Source organism: Perognathus longimembris, chromosome 23 (assembly GCF_023159225.1).
Source record: "Perognathus longimembris pacificus isolate PPM17 chromosome 23, ASM2315922v1, whole genome shotgun sequence".
In the NCBI taxonomy this organism is placed as follows: Eukaryota; Metazoa; Chordata; class Mammalia; order Rodentia; family Heteromyidae; genus Perognathus; species Perognathus longimembris.
In genome coordinates this window covers 27,054,258-27,072,477 of record NC_063183.1, presented here as the reverse complement: position 1 = coordinate 27,072,477, position 18,220 = coordinate 27,054,258, and the positions used below count along the sequence as shown (strand labels likewise).

At 40.9% G+C, this 18,220-nt stretch overlaps 1 protein-coding gene and 1 long non-coding RNA gene across 4 annotated transcripts in view; one reads left to right on the top strand and one right to left on the bottom strand.

Annotated features, from left to right (window-relative positions):
* Positions 1–18,220, bottom strand: part of Sppl2a (signal peptide peptidase like 2A) — an 88,518-nt gene that overhangs the window by 21,750 nt on the left and 48,548 nt on the right. The window contains exons 1-10 of one of the 3 annotated variants that reach the window (XM_048332434.1): positions 17,162–17,445; positions 10,405–10,524; positions 9,849–10,034; positions 9,286–9,375; positions 8,265–8,398; positions 6,383–6,534; positions 3,581–3,677; positions 3,058–3,159; positions 1,869–1,950; positions 384–458 (exon numbers count right to left, since the gene is read on the bottom strand). In XM_048332434.1, the coding sequence (XP_048188391.1) occupies positions 384–458; positions 1,869–1,950; positions 3,058–3,159; positions 3,581–3,677; positions 6,383–6,534; positions 8,265–8,398; positions 9,286–9,375; positions 9,849–10,034; positions 10,405–10,524; positions 17,162–17,230 (1,107 nt within the window). In that variant the 5' untranslated portion in view covers positions 17,231–17,445. Of the gene's footprint in view, positions 1–383; positions 459–1,868; positions 1,951–3,057; positions 3,160–3,580; positions 3,678–6,382; positions 6,535–8,264; positions 8,399–9,285; positions 9,376–9,848; positions 10,035–10,404; positions 10,525–17,161; positions 17,446–18,220 lie in introns of those variants that run through there. The other 2 variants (XM_048332433.1, XM_048332432.1) reach the window with 2 other exon arrangements.
* On the top strand, positions 4,355–6,154 carry LOC125340673. Its single transcript, XR_007208802.1, has 3 exons — positions 4,355–4,492; positions 5,392–5,592; positions 5,632–6,154. It is a non-coding gene; the product is annotated as an uncharacterized LOC125340673 (long non-coding RNA).

The window sequence follows — 18,220 nt, the reverse complement described above, 5'->3', positions numbered from 1 at the left end:
GCGCTTGGCATTACTTCTTTTTTTATTTTATTTTATTTTTTTTTTTGAGGCAGGAAGCTCTATATAGCTTAGGCTGTCCTTGAAATCATGATTTTCCTATCTCAGCCTTCTAAATCTGGGGTTACACGCTTGGCTAAGAAAAATTACTTTTAAAAGAGAAGAAAGATTGTAGACATTCTCATTTTTACATCAGTCAGAAGACATTTTTGGGGGAAGAGGGGGCTGGAATATATCAAGTATTAAAAGGCCAGTTTCAATGAATTTTCCTGATGGAATCCTACTTCACTGAGTAGTACATGTCTGAAAAACTAGAGGCTAGGTTAAGATTCTCAACTTTTGGCATGCTTCTTCCTGTGTTCAGAAAATATAAACAATGATCATACCTTTGTGATGAATGGTGTTATGAAAACAAAAAAAACATCATAGAGGAGGAGAAGGCCTAGAAGTATCACACATGACTGTTGAGAAAAAAAATAAGGTTAAAGGTCAAACTTCTCTTACCTAAATTAAGAGATTAATGCATTTTGCAAATACAAATAACATGTGAAAATACATTTGAATACTATTTTAAAATGTGTCCTATGGTTATAATTGTCTAGTGCTGTTCTACAAACATTAAAGCCGTCATCACTTTTATCCAATTTGTTTAGAAAAAAAGATCACTGAGTCAAAGAAATGTTCTCCCTTGATATTCAGTCTTATAAGAATTCTATGAGTTGGGTATATGAATGATGAAATATGTTTTTAGCTAGCAAAGCAGTGGTTGTCTTTGCCTAGGGTTAGGATTAATCACAAAAGGATAGAGCTTCGTGAAGAGATGAGAAATGTTCAGAACTTCATTGGCATGGTGGTTACTAAGGTTATATATTTATAAAATTTCAAGAAACAGTACATTTAACATGGTGCCTTTTCCCCCCCCCTCACATAAATATAAAGAGGCATACAGGCATTGAGCCTGTGTGCATTCCCAGCACAGGCTGGGAAGGTGGCTTAGCGGTAGAGCGCTTGCCTAGCATGCATGAAGCCCTGGGTTCAATTCCTCAGTACCCCGTAAAACAGAAAAAAAAAAAAAAACAGAAGTGGAGCTAGGGCTCAAATGGTAGAGTGCTAGCCTTGTACAAAAAGAAGCTCAGGGGCAGTGCCCAGGTCCTGAGTTCAAGCCCCAGGACTGGAGAAAAAAAAAAGAGTGGATGCAAATTATATATATATATATATATATATATATATATATATGTTTGGTTGTTAATTCATAAGGCTTGAACTCAGGGCCTGGACACTGTCCCTAGGCTTTTTAACTCAAGGCTAGTGCCCTACCACATTGAGCCACAGCATCACTTCTTGTTTTCAGATAGCTAATTGGAGATAAGAGTATTATGGGCTTTCCTGCCTCGACTGGCTTTGAACTGCATTCCTCAGATCTCAGCCTCCTGAGTAGCTAGGATTACAGCTGTGAGCCACTAGCACCTGGATAGACCTTCATACATTGGTTTTAAAAAGAAAACACTTGGAGCCAGGCACTGGTGGCTCATGCCTGTAATCCTAGCTACTCAGGAGGATAACCAGCCTGGGCAGGAATGTCTGTAAGACTACTATCTCCAATAAACTACTCAGAAAAGGCCAGAGTAGAGCTGTTGCTCAAGTGGTAGGGTGCTAGCCTTGAGCAGAAGCTCAAGGACAGCACTCAGGCTCTGAATTCAAGGCCTAGAACAATTAAAAAAAAAAAAAGAAGAAAATTTGACGATGTGACACAAGTGTGGAAGCGCTCTCCCAGTAAGCACATAAAGCCCAGAATTCAAACCCAGTAACTCAGTAACACCGAAAGCAAACGAAGAAGATATTATTTTAGTTAGCAAAGTAGTATACTTTACCTTGAAATTGGGTAACTTCAGTGTCTTAATTAAATTCAGGCAGAAAGCAATGCCCAAGATATCCTGTAAAACCCAAGCCCACCTAAAATAAAGAAGAAATGACCCTATTGTTTTATTCAGATAGTTTTAGATGCAAAATTTTCTTAAAAAAATAAATGACAACCATATTATTCCCATTTTGTAACATATTCATTATTTTACTAAGAAAAAGTTGAAAGGCTACTTTGGAAGAACATATATAAGATATAAGCAGACATTTGCCTTAATCTTTGGGCTTATATAAGTCTCTTTCCAGAAAGCTAGCTCTTCACAAGGGTCACTACTGTTGATATATATCCAGACAGCTTGAACCTAAGTGAGAGCACTTGGAACTTACTCTACCGGAAACTGACATACATAATTACTAATCACTACTCATACATGAAACTGCATCAAGTTGCATGGACTCTATTTACCAAATCTTAGACTATTCAGTCTAATAGGTGATCCAAAGCTTTATTGATATGTCATTAAATAAGCCCAAGTATTTATTTTTTAGATTATTCTTCCTGCAAAGGGTAGATCCCTTCTGTATCTCTGCGAATGGACAGATACTTTGTACACCCCTTCACTCTTAACAGAAAAAGCAGCATAGTCTATGTGTACTTTCACACTTTCCCTTTTCACTCAAAAATATATCCTAGTTGAAGGGAGGGATGGGAGAGAAAGTAATGGGTGAGAATGGAAGGGGTGATACTCATCAGGTGGCATTGTACTTAATTTGACTTGTAGAACTATAACCTCTTTGTACAACTACTTAATAATACAAAATTTTAAATAGCATATCCTGGAAATCACTGCCTTATCAGTTCATGAAGATTTTTATTTTTTAGGGTTAGATTGAATTCCACTGTAATATATCATACTTAAGTATATTCTTAAAATCTAGGTATTTAACTCGTAACTCATATTTCCTTCTCTGCATAAGGTCAAATCATTAGCATAAGATTTGCTCATTTAAAAAGTAGCTTCCCTACAACTGACAAAAAATAAGTAAATAAAAATAAATAAATAAAAGGTAGCTTCTTTCAACATGTGTTCTTGGATAAAAGTATAATAATTCCATAGCGACTGTAATGAATAAGTATTAAGGCAAGATATAAAACAATCCATCCTTCAATCTAACAGTGAATATATCAAGTATTCATACCTATCCTCATTTCTAAACACAGCCCAAACAACAGCTACAGCTATGCATAGTCCAGAGAGAAAAAGAAGTCTCACTTCAATGCTTTTGCCACGACACGTAATCCTAAAAAACAGAATGAAATTGTTTAGTTTATGGTGTAGATTAAGTACAGTGTTTCCTTGATAGAAAAAGTGAAAACATAAGCCACTCACAAGTGAATGAAATATTGACTTATCAGCCACTACTGTTAGTAGAACAACTGACACATGATGATCAGTACATCTGAACTTTTTATGGGGATGAAATGTTCTAGATTTGTGCTGTCCAGTATAGTGGGCATGAGCCACACATGGCTACTCAATTCTTAAAGTGTGTCTGAGAGTAAAACATTAAAATTTTCAAAAATTTAATTTAACTTGAGTTAGTTTACATCCAAACTGCCATAAGTCTACTGTTTATTGGACTGCACAGGTTTAAAAGAACACTCCTCCTTTTCCTCATATTAAGTGATCAATATTATACATTCTCTAGGAGATATACATACGTGCATTGTCCATATGGTATCTTACGAATTAGTGCAGCCAGACAGTTGTACAGACTCATTGCTGATGCTATGCAGAAAATTGCTATTATAACATAAACTAGAAAAAAAAGAAATCAAATTATATAACACAAGAAAATGTGATAAAGTATTTACCCAATCAATATTATTTTTTGGCTCTCTTAATTAGATCATGATACATTTAATGCAGCGACTATTTTATTATCTGAATTTGTTACTAGGCTAAAAATATTTAGATTCTGAATTTTAGAAGCAGGCATTTTAGGTATTGTTTTACTTCCAATATGCATTGGTAGAACTGCTTAGAGGCTAAAGAGGATCTATATTTCCTATCATTTAGTAATTCCAAGTGACATGTCTCATAATGATAAAATAAAATGAATTACAGATATTTATGAATATTTAATTTATAAGGAATAAAGTACTAACAAACCTTTTTAGAAACATTTTTAGAAATTCACCTTAGGAATGAAAGTTAATACCTGTCTTAAGACATTAACCATGTTATATGAATTCTGCTATAAAGAATGTGTCTGGGGCTGGGGATATGGCCTAGTGGCAAGAGTGCTTGCCTCTTATACATGAGGCCCTGGGTTCAATTCCCCAGCACCACATATACAGAAAATGGCCAGAAGTGGCGCTGTGGCTCAAGTGGCAGAGTGCTAGCCTTGAGCAAAAAGAAGCCAGGGACAGTGCTCAGGCCCTGAGTCCAAGCCCCAGGACTTGCCAAAAAAAAAAAAAAAAAAAAAAAAAAAAAAGAATGTGTCTGTATGTCTGTAACAACTTGACCTGTGGTAAAACCAAACCCATTTAAACAAACCTCTTTGTTATGATATGACCTTAAGGTCATTAAAACTGACAGGTATTTTTCTGTATTATCCAACTTTTCTCAGAGTTATTTAAAACCAAGATCAGTGATCTCTTTGTTGTTACAAAGGGAGATTACTGTACTTTAGGATATCTTTCTTTTCTGAACTTCCTTTAAAAATTTAACAATTGAAATACAAGTTTACCTGAAATTTTCAAATTCTTCTTAATTTTAGGAAACTTAAAACAAATACTGAGAAGAGTATGTAGTACATGCAGGCTTTGTATGTGTTACTCGTTATTTTTATCATAAGTTATGTATGGTAATGTGAGCACATAGTCACTGATTTTGGTAAGTTACCTACTAAAGTTGCCCAACAAGCTTCTTGAGGCCCTCCTAGAATTTTAGTGTCACATTCACTATCACACTGTATCTATTTAGTTAACATAACTCACTTTCAGTTTCTTTCTTAACCATGTCTTAATTATAAAGTGACATAATAACCTTAGAAAATTTGTAATGTATCAAGAGACACTAATAATTTTAACAATAGGAACTATCCTGTGGTAAACAAAATCTTGTTACCATAATACAAGGCATTGCCAGAGTCATAATTAAGCCCCATGTCCTGGGATAACTCTGAGGTTGAATGGTCTTCGTATACAAAACAAAATTTATATCTAAACAATGTCAGCTCTTGAAAGAGCAGTAAGCTTAAAGAAATTTCTTGCTGGATGCTAGTGCTTCACACTTGTATTCTTAGCTACTCAGGAGGCTGAGATCTGAGGACTGCAGTTCAAAGCCAGCCCAGTCAAGAAAGTCTGTGAGACTCTTATCTCCACTTAACCACCAAAAAACCAGAAGTGGCGCTGTGGCTCAAGTAGTAGAGTGCTAGCCGTGAGCTGAAGAGCTTAGGGACAGTGCCCAGGTCCATAGTTCAAGCCCCACGACCAACAAGAAAAAAGAAAAAGAAAAAAAAAAAAAGAAATTTTTCATCATAAGATAAAATATGCTTTAGGACAAGATAGAAGTTTCACTTTTCTATCAAAGACCACTATTACTATATCAGATATGGATCAAACAATTGAAGGTTGAGTGTAAGGTTACTAAAGTTAGTTATAATGCCAATATAATGCAAGTGCTGTTCTTGTCCTCCCTCTCAGCAGCATAATAAGATGAGATACCAGTTAGCTTCTAGTTCATAGGCAAATACTTATACATATAGAATGATCCTATTTGTAGTAGTAAAACAAGATCAACTATATTTGAGGGTAATCAGAGGCAAAAATCAGTAATTTGAAAAATGCTCTTGATGTAACCGCCATAAAGTCTTAGTCCATAGCTTAGATACTAGGCTGTAATTCTTTATCTGTGGGGAAACTTCAGGACTATAAGCAGTCCTTTCAAGTAACTCATGAAGATGTTGATTTGGTTGATCTGGCTGGCTAGGCAGATGCCCCCTTCCTCCTTCACTGTTCCGTGTGGATCCCTCCCGAAGCTACATTGAAGAGGCTGACCATCCAACCATCCCTGAGGGAGGAGGACCGGTCTTCCGTCAAGGGTAAATGAGTAGCTGTGCTCCCCGCTAGAACCTCCAAACAAGCTCTCAAGTAATTCATGGACAAATGTTACTATCTCAAAACATAGCATATTTTTTAAATCTGCATTTAAAAAAAAATTCAAAGCTGGGCACTGGTGGCTCACACCTGTAATCCTAGCTACACAGTAGGCTGAGATCTGAGGGTCTTGGTTCAGTGCCAACCAGGGCAAGAAAGTACGTGAGATTCTTATCTCCTAGTAACCACCAGTAGATCAGAAGTGGAGCTGTGGCTCAAAGTGGTAGAGCGCTAGCCTTGAGCAAAAAGAGCTGAGGGACTTCTAGAAAGTTTTACTTGGTTCCTTTCTAGGTAAAATGCTTTCAAGAAATAAAACGAATGTATGGCAAAAAGCAATGGACATAAAATATGACTTCTTACCCAACCACTTGTAGAAGAAATACAGTAAGACCATCATAACACAGCAGATCACCACAAACACTACAACTGTAAGAGGACTGAAAGTCACATATTCTTCCTTCTTTTTCCTCGTTTCTCTCTCCTCAGTGTTTGTTAGTGTCTTTAAGTTTTCTCTGTATAAACACACACAGGAACTTCAGTATTCCTTTATCAAATATATTTTAAAAAATCAACACCATTTTGTTTCTGATTACAGAAGCACTATATTTAAAAATTAAACACTAAAAAGAAATATTTAATCACTGTTATATACACAAATATTTAATCATTGTTATATAAGCAATGTTTGTGGATAATCACACCATCTAATTCAGAAACTATTTACATTGACATTATACATTTCTAGTTATAACTAACATTTCTTACATAGTAATATCAACTTAGAGATAGTGAAGCACTTCTTTTCTTTTTTTTTGTCAGTCATAGAGCTTGAACTCTGGGCTTGGGTGCTGTCCCTGAGCTCTTCAGTTCAAGGTGAGTGCTCTACCACTTTGAGCCACAGCACCACTTCCAGTGAAGCACTTCTTAAATTATTAGCTTCTCTTAAATGTAAATACTAATCTCTATTGACCAATAGTATTTACTACAGGCCTACCTTGTGCTCATCGATGTATTTTGAAGAATTTAAATAAAGAAGTACAAGACATAGATAGCTTCATCTACCTATATTTAGTTGTCTTGTTTCTAATTCTCTTAACAACCCTTACTGGATTTGGCCTCATCACTTCAAGAACTGAAATCACTGAAGCCAAAATGAATCTTTCACCTTTTAAGCTGTTTATCCCAGGCATTTTGTCACAGATACAAAAGCTGACTAACACACTCTGCTAACTGCAAAAGTGGCTCATGTACCAAGCAATTACTAGAGAGCTTGTAAGAAAAAAAAAAATCCAAATTTTAAATGTGAACGTATATTTTAACAAAACCTCCAGATAATATGTATGCATGTTAAAATTTGAGAAGCAATAGGTTTTGGAAAATTATAGTTTATGAAGTCATGTAGAATGTGATCTTAGATATTTGAGACCTTACATACCCTGTGCTTTAGGTATACACCAAATGTCTACATGCCTAATATCCTGACATTCCAACCAAAAAATGAGGCCACATTGTTTATGCCCCAATACAGGAGGAACTGAAAAATTCTGTTCCTTCTCTTGATGATTTTTATCCGATGAGAACAAACAGGCATATTAGGATATTAAGTATTTTCACCTTTCCTGGGAGAAAGAATTAAATATGTTAATTTAAGAGTCTTTGACCCAGATGCAGTGAAAGGAGAGTTTGAGGGATTGTAGTTCAAATCCAAGTTGGTATAAAGAGGTTCATGAGATCCCGTTTCAACCACTGTCTGGGTGCAGTGGCATGTATCTGTTAACCCAGCCATGAGGGAACACGGTGGCTGCGTGCTGTGGCATGTGTCTGTCATTCTCAGTTACAGAAGAAAGCACAAGTAGGAGGATCACAGCCTAGCCTGGCTCAGGCACAATGCAAGACCCTACCACAAATAACTAATGCAAAAAGGGAATAGAGGTGTGACTCTAGAAGTAGAGCACCTGCCTAGCAAACACAAGGCCCTATAACCCCGGCACCACCACCACCCAAAAAAAGTCTTTGAAATGACTTCAATGTTTTATCAACAGAGTAATTAATCAATAGTATAATAACTCACTTCTCTTTTCCTCTCAGTAAAAAGCTAAACGACAAATAAGAACAACCCTACAACTGGTGTTAATGTTCTGAGGTCAGGTGAAAATCTGAAATGTCATCATACAGTTAAAATGATTATAAAGCAAAGACTTTAAACCATTTTTCACAAATTATAAAAGTTGGATAAACTTACAATTCAATAAGTCCACTCCAGTATCCTCCTAATGCCACAGTGAACACAGAAATTGCAAAAATAACCACCATAGTATAGTCAAAGTTAGGCCGTGGTGGTACATACATTTTTACAGTAATGTTACTTCCAAGAGTCTAAAAAGCAAAATGATAAACACAGAAATGAGTTTTCACTCTACTATTCAGTGTAGCAATACTAGTTCACATTTTATTCTGAAGTGGAAACTTCAGACAGTCAAGGCTAGACAACATGATACATTCTCTAGTCAAATATATGAGGAGTGAAAATCTTGAAAGTGTACCATTACAATCAAATTTTGTTTGAGGATATAAAATGAAGATGTAAGAGATGATTGGAGGGATTCTAAAAGAACTCAAAGCCTGGGCTTTTAGACACTTTGTCACAAAAGAGAGATAGTGTGTCTCAAATACAGACTTGCTAGGTTAAGGGCACTGATGATTCATGCCTGTAATCATAGCAACTCAGGAGTTTGAGAAGTGAGGATTGTGGTTTGAAGCCAGCCCCGGCAGGAAAGTCTATGAGACTCTTATTACCACTAAACTACCAGAAAGCCAGAAGTGGAGCTGTGGCTCAAGTGGCAGAGCACTAGCCTGAGCAAAAGAAGTATAGGGACAGTACCCAGGCTCTGAGTTCAAGCCCCAGAACCAAACTAAAACCAAAAAACAAACCTTACTAGGGGCTGGGAACGTGGCTTAGTGGTAGAGTGATTGCCTAGCATGCAGGAAGCCCTGGGTTCAATTCCTCAGCACCACATGAACAGCAAAAGCCAGAAGTGACACTGTGGCTCAAAAATGGTAGAGTGCTAGCCTTGCGCAAAAGAAGCTCAGGGGCAGAGTCCAGACCCTGAGTTCAAGCCCCAGGAAAAGCAACAACAACAACAAAACCTTACTAGACCTTTGATCTTATTAGCAAATGGAACATACATCACAGTCAAAATCAAGTGTCAGTGATGAATGAGTTGTATTTATAAATTTCATCTAATATGTAATCACTAATTTACCTGCTTCATGTCTTCAAAGTCTTTTTGGCTTATAAATGCAATTGGTATTTTCACATCTTGAAATTCAGATCTATTCCCTGAGGGAGGAGCCTAAAAGGAAAAACAATCATGAAATTTACAAGCTACTAATATACTTACTGAATACAAATAAAATACATTATTCTAATAAATGTAAACACTATCTCATCATTATAAAACAAAATTTCAGGAATTCTTTCTTAATAATATGTAAGTTCTCAAAATGGAATCCTTTTAACATGAACTTAATCTGCCACACACTGCAGAAGACATCATATATGTTACTCCTGCAACCTATGCACATATCTGTACTTAATATACACATGCATATGTATTTGTTTCTCAAGAAGTCTTCTCTGCTCTAGGAATAAAACCATTCTATAAAACTATCCAATTAAATGCCTATTAGATCTAGAATGTTTTTTAAACAAAGAATCCTCCCATCAGATTTTTCAAAGTTCCTTCTCAATCATACACACACAGGAGTGAACTCAATGTTTATGAAATTTGACGTCAGGAGCTGAAAAGAATTTATTAGAACTTACGAACACACTGTTATTGGCGACCAACAAGGCATCAGCGCCCCCTGTCTGTGCAATTCTGGCTTTTTCAAGAAAATGGCAGGGTCCCCAGTGTACCACCACTGCTTTATTGTTTAAGCCATGGAGAGGAAGAAGATCAGAACGGTTGCATAGTGGTGTGCTTGTCAGATCCATCAAGCTTCTGGAAGTCTGAAAATAAGAAATGCCTTGTAATGTAACAGTCATCCTTGCAGCAGGGAGACGCCCACCCATGTAAATGTATTTCGATGTTCTTTAGTGGCGTGGGCAAGCTCAGTGCTATGTAGACGTGTACTCGGCCTAGGTGAGGCGCTGGGTTCAATCCTCAGCACCAACACCAACCACAGTGTTCTTTTAAATTAGAAATATTTTGGCAATAAGCTTAGAGAAGTATTTAAAAATCAAGCAAGCAAAAATCAATAAGGTAATTGTTAATCACCAAATATAAAAATTGGTGTACATACTAAAACATAATGACCGCTCACTATCAGTCTTCAGGTATTTTCATGAATAAAATGGTCAGCATGATTTAAGTACTTACTGCATTTTCTAGGGTAGTTGGAAGCATTGTCCAAAGCGGATTATACAGCATGCAGTAGTCCTTGGAGAGCAGAGGTGTACCGCTTCCAGATGCATGCAGAACTGCTTCCTGAGCAGCTGTCTAGGACACAAACGATAACTTTCACACTGGCAAGAACTGGGTCTGTCGGCGGCCAAAGACTTAAATAAAGCTATTTATACATGGACCGATCACATTTCCTCAAGGGGGTTAGTCTTTCAATGAACTTATGTCTTCTTATGTAAGGAAATAAAAAATATGGCGCAGGAATACTGAAACTAGACACATTTGCCTAGAATTATAATGCATATAATTTTTTTAATTTAAACAATTTAATTGGGTTTAAGTTATTACATATATTTCACAGTATACATTTTAACTTTCACAATGATGAAAATTGTCATTCTACTCTACACAGCTTACGAAAGTCTATGAACAATAAAACCATTTTCTCCATTTCGGATGCTATGTACATTATGTTCCTTTTGTTTAGCAACATCTGTTCCCTCCTTCACTCATCCCTTCCTTCCCATTCCCACCCATGAGTTGCTGAGTTCCCTTCTATCCGTGTCCAATGAAGCAATGCTCTCTCTGCTATATTATTGTTATTATTATTACTATTCTCACACACTTTCCACTCATTCTGTGTCTTTTCTTTTAACTGTATTTTGGTATCTTGAGACCTGTTTACTTTGTTCTATCTCTGCATTTTAATTCTAACACCCATATAATGCATATAATTGTTACTTTATTGGGCTTATTAATATATGTTATAATATGTAATCCTGCTGCAGAGGATTCTTGTTGTAGTGCAACGTCAACCCTCCTTTCAGCCTGAAACTTCCCTTTCTAATCACCTGTGAATTATGACTTCAATATTCATGCTCATGTTGAGAGAATGCACTCAAAACCCTTCAACCTGCTTCTCTTCTATGTGCTAAGTACTTAAGGTTAAAAAAGGTATGTTATTATTTCTAAATACTATCTTTAGAAAAGAACCAGCTGAAACTTAAAGAGTAAATTATTTTTACTCAAGGATTCAAGACTGTCAAAACTACTTATCCAAAACGACCAAATCAAGACTTTAAAGTATGGGGCGGGGGGGGGGGGCAGGAAGCTAGAATAATTTTCTTTCCTTATGCTTCATTTCCTACCATCTGGAAAGAAAAGGCAAAAGGAAGGAACTGATTAATAAGAAGTGGTTAGTAGGAGCTGTAGCTCAAATGGTAGAGCACTAGCCTTAAGCAAAATAGCTAAGGGAAAATACTCAAGTTCTGAGTTCAAGCCCCAGGACTGGCACAAGAAAAAAGAAAGTGTTTTGTAAAGGGGTGACATTGATCCAGAGGCATTGTATTCGTAAACTGATTTGTTGAATGGTAACTTCTTTGTACCACTGCTTAAAGATAGTAAAAATATAATAATAAAAATAGAAGTGGTTGGTGTAACGGCCCAACAACCTCATGCTAGCGGTTCAGCCTCCATCACGGAGGCTGTGATAGCCAGGCACTGGAGGCTCATGCCTGTAATCCTAGCTATCGGGAGGATGTGATCTGATGATCACGGTTTGAAGGCAGGTAAAGTCTGTGAGATTCTCAGCTCCGGTTAACCAGTAAAATGCCGGAATACAGAGGTGTGGTTCAAGTAGTGGCGTGCCAGCTTTGCGTGAAAAAGCCAAGTCAGGAAGTGAGGACCTGAGTTCAAGCCCTAGTACAAACAATAACGAAATAAAAAACCCAACTCTACGATAGGCGTGTGGCTGGTTCTTGGCGTCACCACCGCTTCTACTGAGTGCCAATCAAACCCTTTCCTGTCAGATGTCAATACTCTGCAGAACAAGATATAAAGTGGCAATGTGACCATGGGTAAATACAAGTGAGCAGCAGCCATCTGCAGATTACCTTTTCATCAGAGCAATGCAGGAGGTAACTTTTTTTAAAAAAAGTATTTTTTTCTTTTACACAATCCTCGGTTTTAAGTCAAAAGTAACATAGGAATTGAAAAGGGCCTGCGGAGGAAAACGAAGAGTAGAAATTGTGTCTGAAAGACACATTCCAAACTCAGGCACAAATACCATCCTGATCCCTCACTCTTTCCTCTCTAATAATCGATAGACAATCTACATTGTTTTTGGTCCTTCTTTTAGTATTCCAGGTTTACAGAAATAATGCACTGAAAGTGACCAGACATAGATCTGCAGAGGTTAAGCACAATTTGCTATTCGCATAGCTGCTGAATGGGAACTAAGGTGTCCATTAGAAACGCAGAGGGCATCAGTATAGTCTGTGGGCCATGGGAAGTCAGGGTCACTACTTTGCAGCCTATGAGATGCTTGGGGATACAGCCAGCAGGGAATGAAGCAAGCAAGGCTCCTCCTCCATTCTTTGCAGAGTTTATATTCTAATTACCGCCTAGATCAAGCCTCCTTTCCTGATTTTCACTAGGTTACCTTTACTGCTTATAGACAGAACTCAAGTTTGACACAATTGATGATTCACAGTAGAATGCACTAACTCAAATAGCTCCATGGCCAGGCAAGTAGTATAAATGCACAAATCTGAGTTGATTTACAACCACAGGGCATGGCAGCATGTTAAAGCTTGGCAAATTCTGGGTGAACACCAATCAAATACAATTTTTTTTAACTTTAATATCTGAAGACTTTATGGCCTAGTTTTTCACAAACATCTAAGATTTATAAACAACAACAACAAAAATCAAACATAGACATGACTCTGTTTTTTGTTGGTTTTGTTTTTTGCCAGTCCTGGGGCCTGAACTCAGGGCCTGAGCATTGTCCCTGGCTTCTTTTTTGCTCAAGGCTAGCACTCTACCACTTGAGCCACAGCGCCACTTCCGGCTTTTTTCTATGTACGTGGTGCTGAGGATTTGAACCCAGGGCTTCATGTCTACGAGGCGAGCACTTTACCACTAGGCCGTATTCCCAGCCCTAGACATGACTCTTCTTTTTTTTTTTTTTGGCCAGTCCTGGGCCTTGGACTCAGGGCCTGAGCACTGTCCCTGGCTTCTTCCCGCTCAAGGCTAGCACTCTGCCACTTGAGCCACAGCGCCGCTTCTGGCCGTTTTCTGTATATGTGGTGCTGGGGAATCAAACCTAGGGCCTCGTGTATCCGAGGCAGGCACTCTTGCCACTAGGCTATATCCCCAGCCCGATATGACTCTTCTTTAAACCTTTATTTTTTTATAAATAAGATTGACAAACTTATCTTATTTGTGTTCACAAAGTCATAAAATTATCTTCTATTTTTTTTTTGGCCAGTCCTAGGCCGTGAACTCAGGACCTGAGCACTGTCCCTGGCTTCTCTTTGCTCAAGGCTAGCACTCTGCCACCTGAGCCACAACACCACTTCTGGCCATTTTCTGTATATGTGGTGCTGAGGAATCGAACCCAGGGCTTCATGTATACGAGCCAAGCACTCTTGCCACTAGGCCGTATTCCCAGCCCCTATCTTCTATTTTTGACTCAGAAAAAGTGCCTGGTTTGAAGGTAAAAACATCCAAAACTTGGGCTTTAGTTTTATATTTAGGGTCCTATATAATAATCTGTGACACGTTACAATCGTTCTCGACCTTTTTAGGATTATTTTGAGTTTCGAAGGACATTTTTGTGGAGGTGTTGCACTTGGAAAGAAGACATATAGTGACTTAAGAGCACACACAACGTAATTCAGAAAATTTTAGACAGCTCAGAGAGTAAAAGAAACGGAAAGTTACACATGGACGGTGACAGATAAGCAAGGTCTGTAATCCCCAGCAGCAAAAGCCTTTGGGAGGCTGAGATAAGAAGGATCTCAAATTTGAGGCCAGCCCAGGCCATATAGTAAATTCAAAGCAAATTGTACTATATAGTAAGACTCTTACTTCAAAGCAAAGTAAAACAAAAAACAACAACCAACCACACCCCCACACCCCCCTCGCCACCAAACTAAAGACAGAGAAATATGACAGAACCAGCGTGTTGGCTGGGGATATGGCCTAGTGGCAAGAGTGCTTGCCTCGTATACATGAGGCCCTGGGTTCGATTCCCCAGCACCACATATTCAGAAAATGGCCAGAAGTGGCGCTGTGGCTCAAGTGGCAGAGTGCTAGCCTTGAGCAAGAAGAAGCCAGGGACAGTGCTCAGGCCCTGAGTCCAAGCCCCAGGACTGGCCAAAAAAAAAAAAAAGAACCAGCGTGTCCTAGCTCAGGCTGCGCTAACAAAATACCTTAGACTAGCTACCCCCTCATAGTGTCCTTACACGGAAGAGCAAAAGGGACTAAACCTGATGTTTCTTCTTACGAGGATAACATTCCTAGCATGACAATTCCACCCTCCCTCTAAATAAACCTGGCTATCTCGTAAGGTCCCCATTTCTACAAAGATAACCATCGAGGTTTGGGGTTTCAACACAGGAACTTTGGAAGACACAATTTACTCTTCTACAGTACACCCTTGCCCCCTTATTCCTATTCTTGTTTGCACATGAAGTACGTTAAGTCCATCTCTATAGCTTCAAAAGTCTTCCCTCTTCCCAGCATCAATTCGAATGCGCAAAGTCTGAAGTCCCCTAAGTCCTGCGGTAATATTAAATACTCTTAGATGTTAAACTTGAAAATAATCCTCAGGGCTAGGCGATAGATCACACTTGAATGCAATCTACGTGGGAGGCAGAGATTGGGAAGATCTGGACTGGAGGCAAGCCTGGGCAAAAAGTTCACAAGACCCTATCTCAATTAATATGCCGCAACCAATGGAGGCTTGTACTAACCCCAGCTATGCAAGAAGCTGAGATGGGGAGGATTGTAGTTTCAGGTCAGCTCAGACAAAAAAAAGTATGTGAGGTCTCATCTTAACAGAAAACTTGGTGTGGTGGTTCATGTCTGTCACCATAGCTATGTGGGATCTATAAATAGGAGGAATTTAATACTCCTATTTTCACGCTGTGAACTGAACATCTATCTAACAAATGGTTTGGGAAGGGAAAATCATGAAATGGAATTATGATAAGGCTGAGACACAATTAACTACCTGCCAAGCACTCTTCTTATTTGTAGACCTAAATTTTTAATGGATTTAAAAATTATTACAGCAGCCAGATAGATGTCCTGTAGCTGTACTGAGTTCACTCTGGCATAAAGATGACAAGATGAGGTTAGGTTTTTAAATGACCTTTAACCTTTGCAACATTAAATCAGCTGCTGTTTCTACAAAGATGTGGCAGTGGTTTCTGAAAATTACGTGCTGCTTCTAGATGGAAATGTTAAGCCTGTTATTATATGACTAAGGAGAAGTAGTGCCAGCCTTAAGAGCCTAGAGAAAGAGAAATGAACTGACTGAGTTGGTGTCATTAATTCAAATGAATTAATGTGGCTACTTGGAACTCTAAGATTGGGGAAGAGGACTAAGAAGGGATTTGGGGAGACAATGGAAGAAGACTTCAAACAGTGTTAGAGGAAAGAACCAGGTAGTCAGGAAGCAGGAAGGAGGAGAGAGCAGTCCAAATGAGGAAAAGAAAAACAGATTTATCCCCATTCCTCAAAAAAGGGAAAGGAGACTGGGAATGTGGCTTAGTGGTAGAGCGCTTGCCTAGCAAGCATGAGGCCCTGGGTTTGATTCCTCAGCACCATATACACAAAAAAGGCCAGAAGTAGTGCCTTGGCTCCAGTGGTAGAGTGCTACCATTAAGTAAAAGAAGCCCAGGGACAGTGCCCAGGCCCTGAGTTCAAGCCCCAGGATTGGGGCCACTTTTGTGTAACTAACACTACAAATTCCCTACCTGTAACGCAATGTGAAAGTGAAAGGCAATAGACACCAAAACTGAAACGCGGAGGTCTGGAGTCTTGTTCACGCTCCATCACTCAGGGAAGCTCAAATTACTTGAAGATGAGTTTTAAAGCATTATCTTTTTTTTCCCCCCCTGAAATTATGAGAACAAACCTGGGAGCACACATTGGCTCCTTTTCCTTCACCAACCCTCCTGGACTCCTTAAACCAGACAGAGAACTAAAGTCCTCTAAAGGCAGTATAGTATGTCTTCTTTTTTTTTAAGTTCTTTTAAATCATTACTCTAACAAACACAAAACCTTCACAATGGGGAGTCACAAGGCACATTATAGGATGGGAATTTTTTTTTTAAATCTATCTATAAAGAGAGAGAGATTCCATATTGCTCTATAGGGAAGGTACATCTACCTAGCTCTAGGAGAGATACACAGGGGAGGCGTGGAATTCCACACGCACGTGTACAGGTATAGACTGTGTGTTAATGCACTGAGCTTGGAGGCCATCCGGGTTAGGTGAGGCGGATGTCACTTCAAGGCCACACACGGGGGGGGGGGGGGGGGGGGAGGAGGGAGACATTAGAGCTGAGGTCCAGGCAGGGCGGGGGAGGTGGGGGGCGGCTGGGCAGGGGTGTGGGAAGGGGGGGAGGAGGGGGGGGAGGTTGGTTGGAAAGAACTGGAAGGAGACAAGTAGAAATGTGATGGGGACTGGAGGGGAGAAAGCCAGGACAGAAGAGGGGAGGGAGCGGAGAGGAGAGGAGGGGGAGGGTCAGGGGAGGGGGGGGGGAGAGAGAGAGGGGGGAATAGAGGGAGGGGTCCGAGGGGCAGGGGGGAGGGGCGCAGCGGGAGGGAGAGGGACCGAGGGAAAGGGAGAGGGAGGGGGAGGGGAAGGAAGGAGGGGGAGGGGGGAGAAGAGGAGGGACACCCCCCTCCCCCCCGCCGGCCCCGCCCCCCCCCTTACCAACGGTAGCAGCAGGAAGCCCCACAGCAGGGCGGCGGGGGACGCGGGCGGCCGCGGCGGTCGCCCCATGGGGCAAGGCGGCGCCCGAGGCGCGGCAGGGCCCGGCGGGAGGCGGCGGGGAGGCGGCGGGGGGGGCCGGAGGAGGGCTCGGGGCCGGCCGGCACGGGCTGGGACGCGGAGGTCGGGAGCGGGAGGCCGGGACGAGGAGACCGAGCGGCCGGGGCAGCGTTGACTTCCTCTTCCGGCTCCGCCCGGGAGACGCGGAAACCCCCGCGTGGGGCGCGGAATCCCGGCCCCGCCGCGCGCCCGGTGCGCGCCCGCCCGCCCGCACGCCCGCCCGGCGCCCCCTCGCCCCCCCGCCATCCACACCCCACCCCACCCCACCCCACCTCACCTCACCCCACCGCCCCGGGGCACTTTAACTTTAGCTCCAACCCCTCCCCCCGCCCCCTCTCCAAGTTTCTGGTCTCAGTTTCCCATCCGGACAGCCGCGCCCCGGGCCACTCCATCCCGCCGGGAACCCAATCCTCACCCGCCCCTCACCCGGGCTTTTAGACGCGGTGTGTGTGTGGGGGGGGGGGGGGTGGTGCTTCTTTTGGGGTCCTTTCTGGCCCTTGGGCTGGTTTCCCCGGCAACGCCGGGGCATCATTCTCCCGTGCATTCTCTCGTGCGTCCCCTTAGCCCCCGGCTTAGGCGTGCGTTGGTTTGCGGCGCTGCGCGGTGCTGTTTGGAAGTGGCGCTGGGCACCTCGTGGTAGGTCCTCGGATCGTTTTTTCGGATGTATGTTTAATACGGAATACTGAATACGCTTGGTTTCCTTGCCATCCCGCATCTCCTAGAGAAGGGACGCCGGATGCATGAGCAAAAAAAAAAAAACCCTGTTCTGGGTGAATGGTGGCCCTTGTGTTCACAAAAAAAAAAAAAAAATGCTGGGGAACTAACGATCCAAGGGGATGCCAGGGAAAATGTCAGCCTGAGCTGAGTCTAGAAGGGCAGGTTAATTTTAGCCAGGCAAAGGGCAGAGGAAGGGGGGGGAGGAGGAGGGTGGCGGGCACTTCC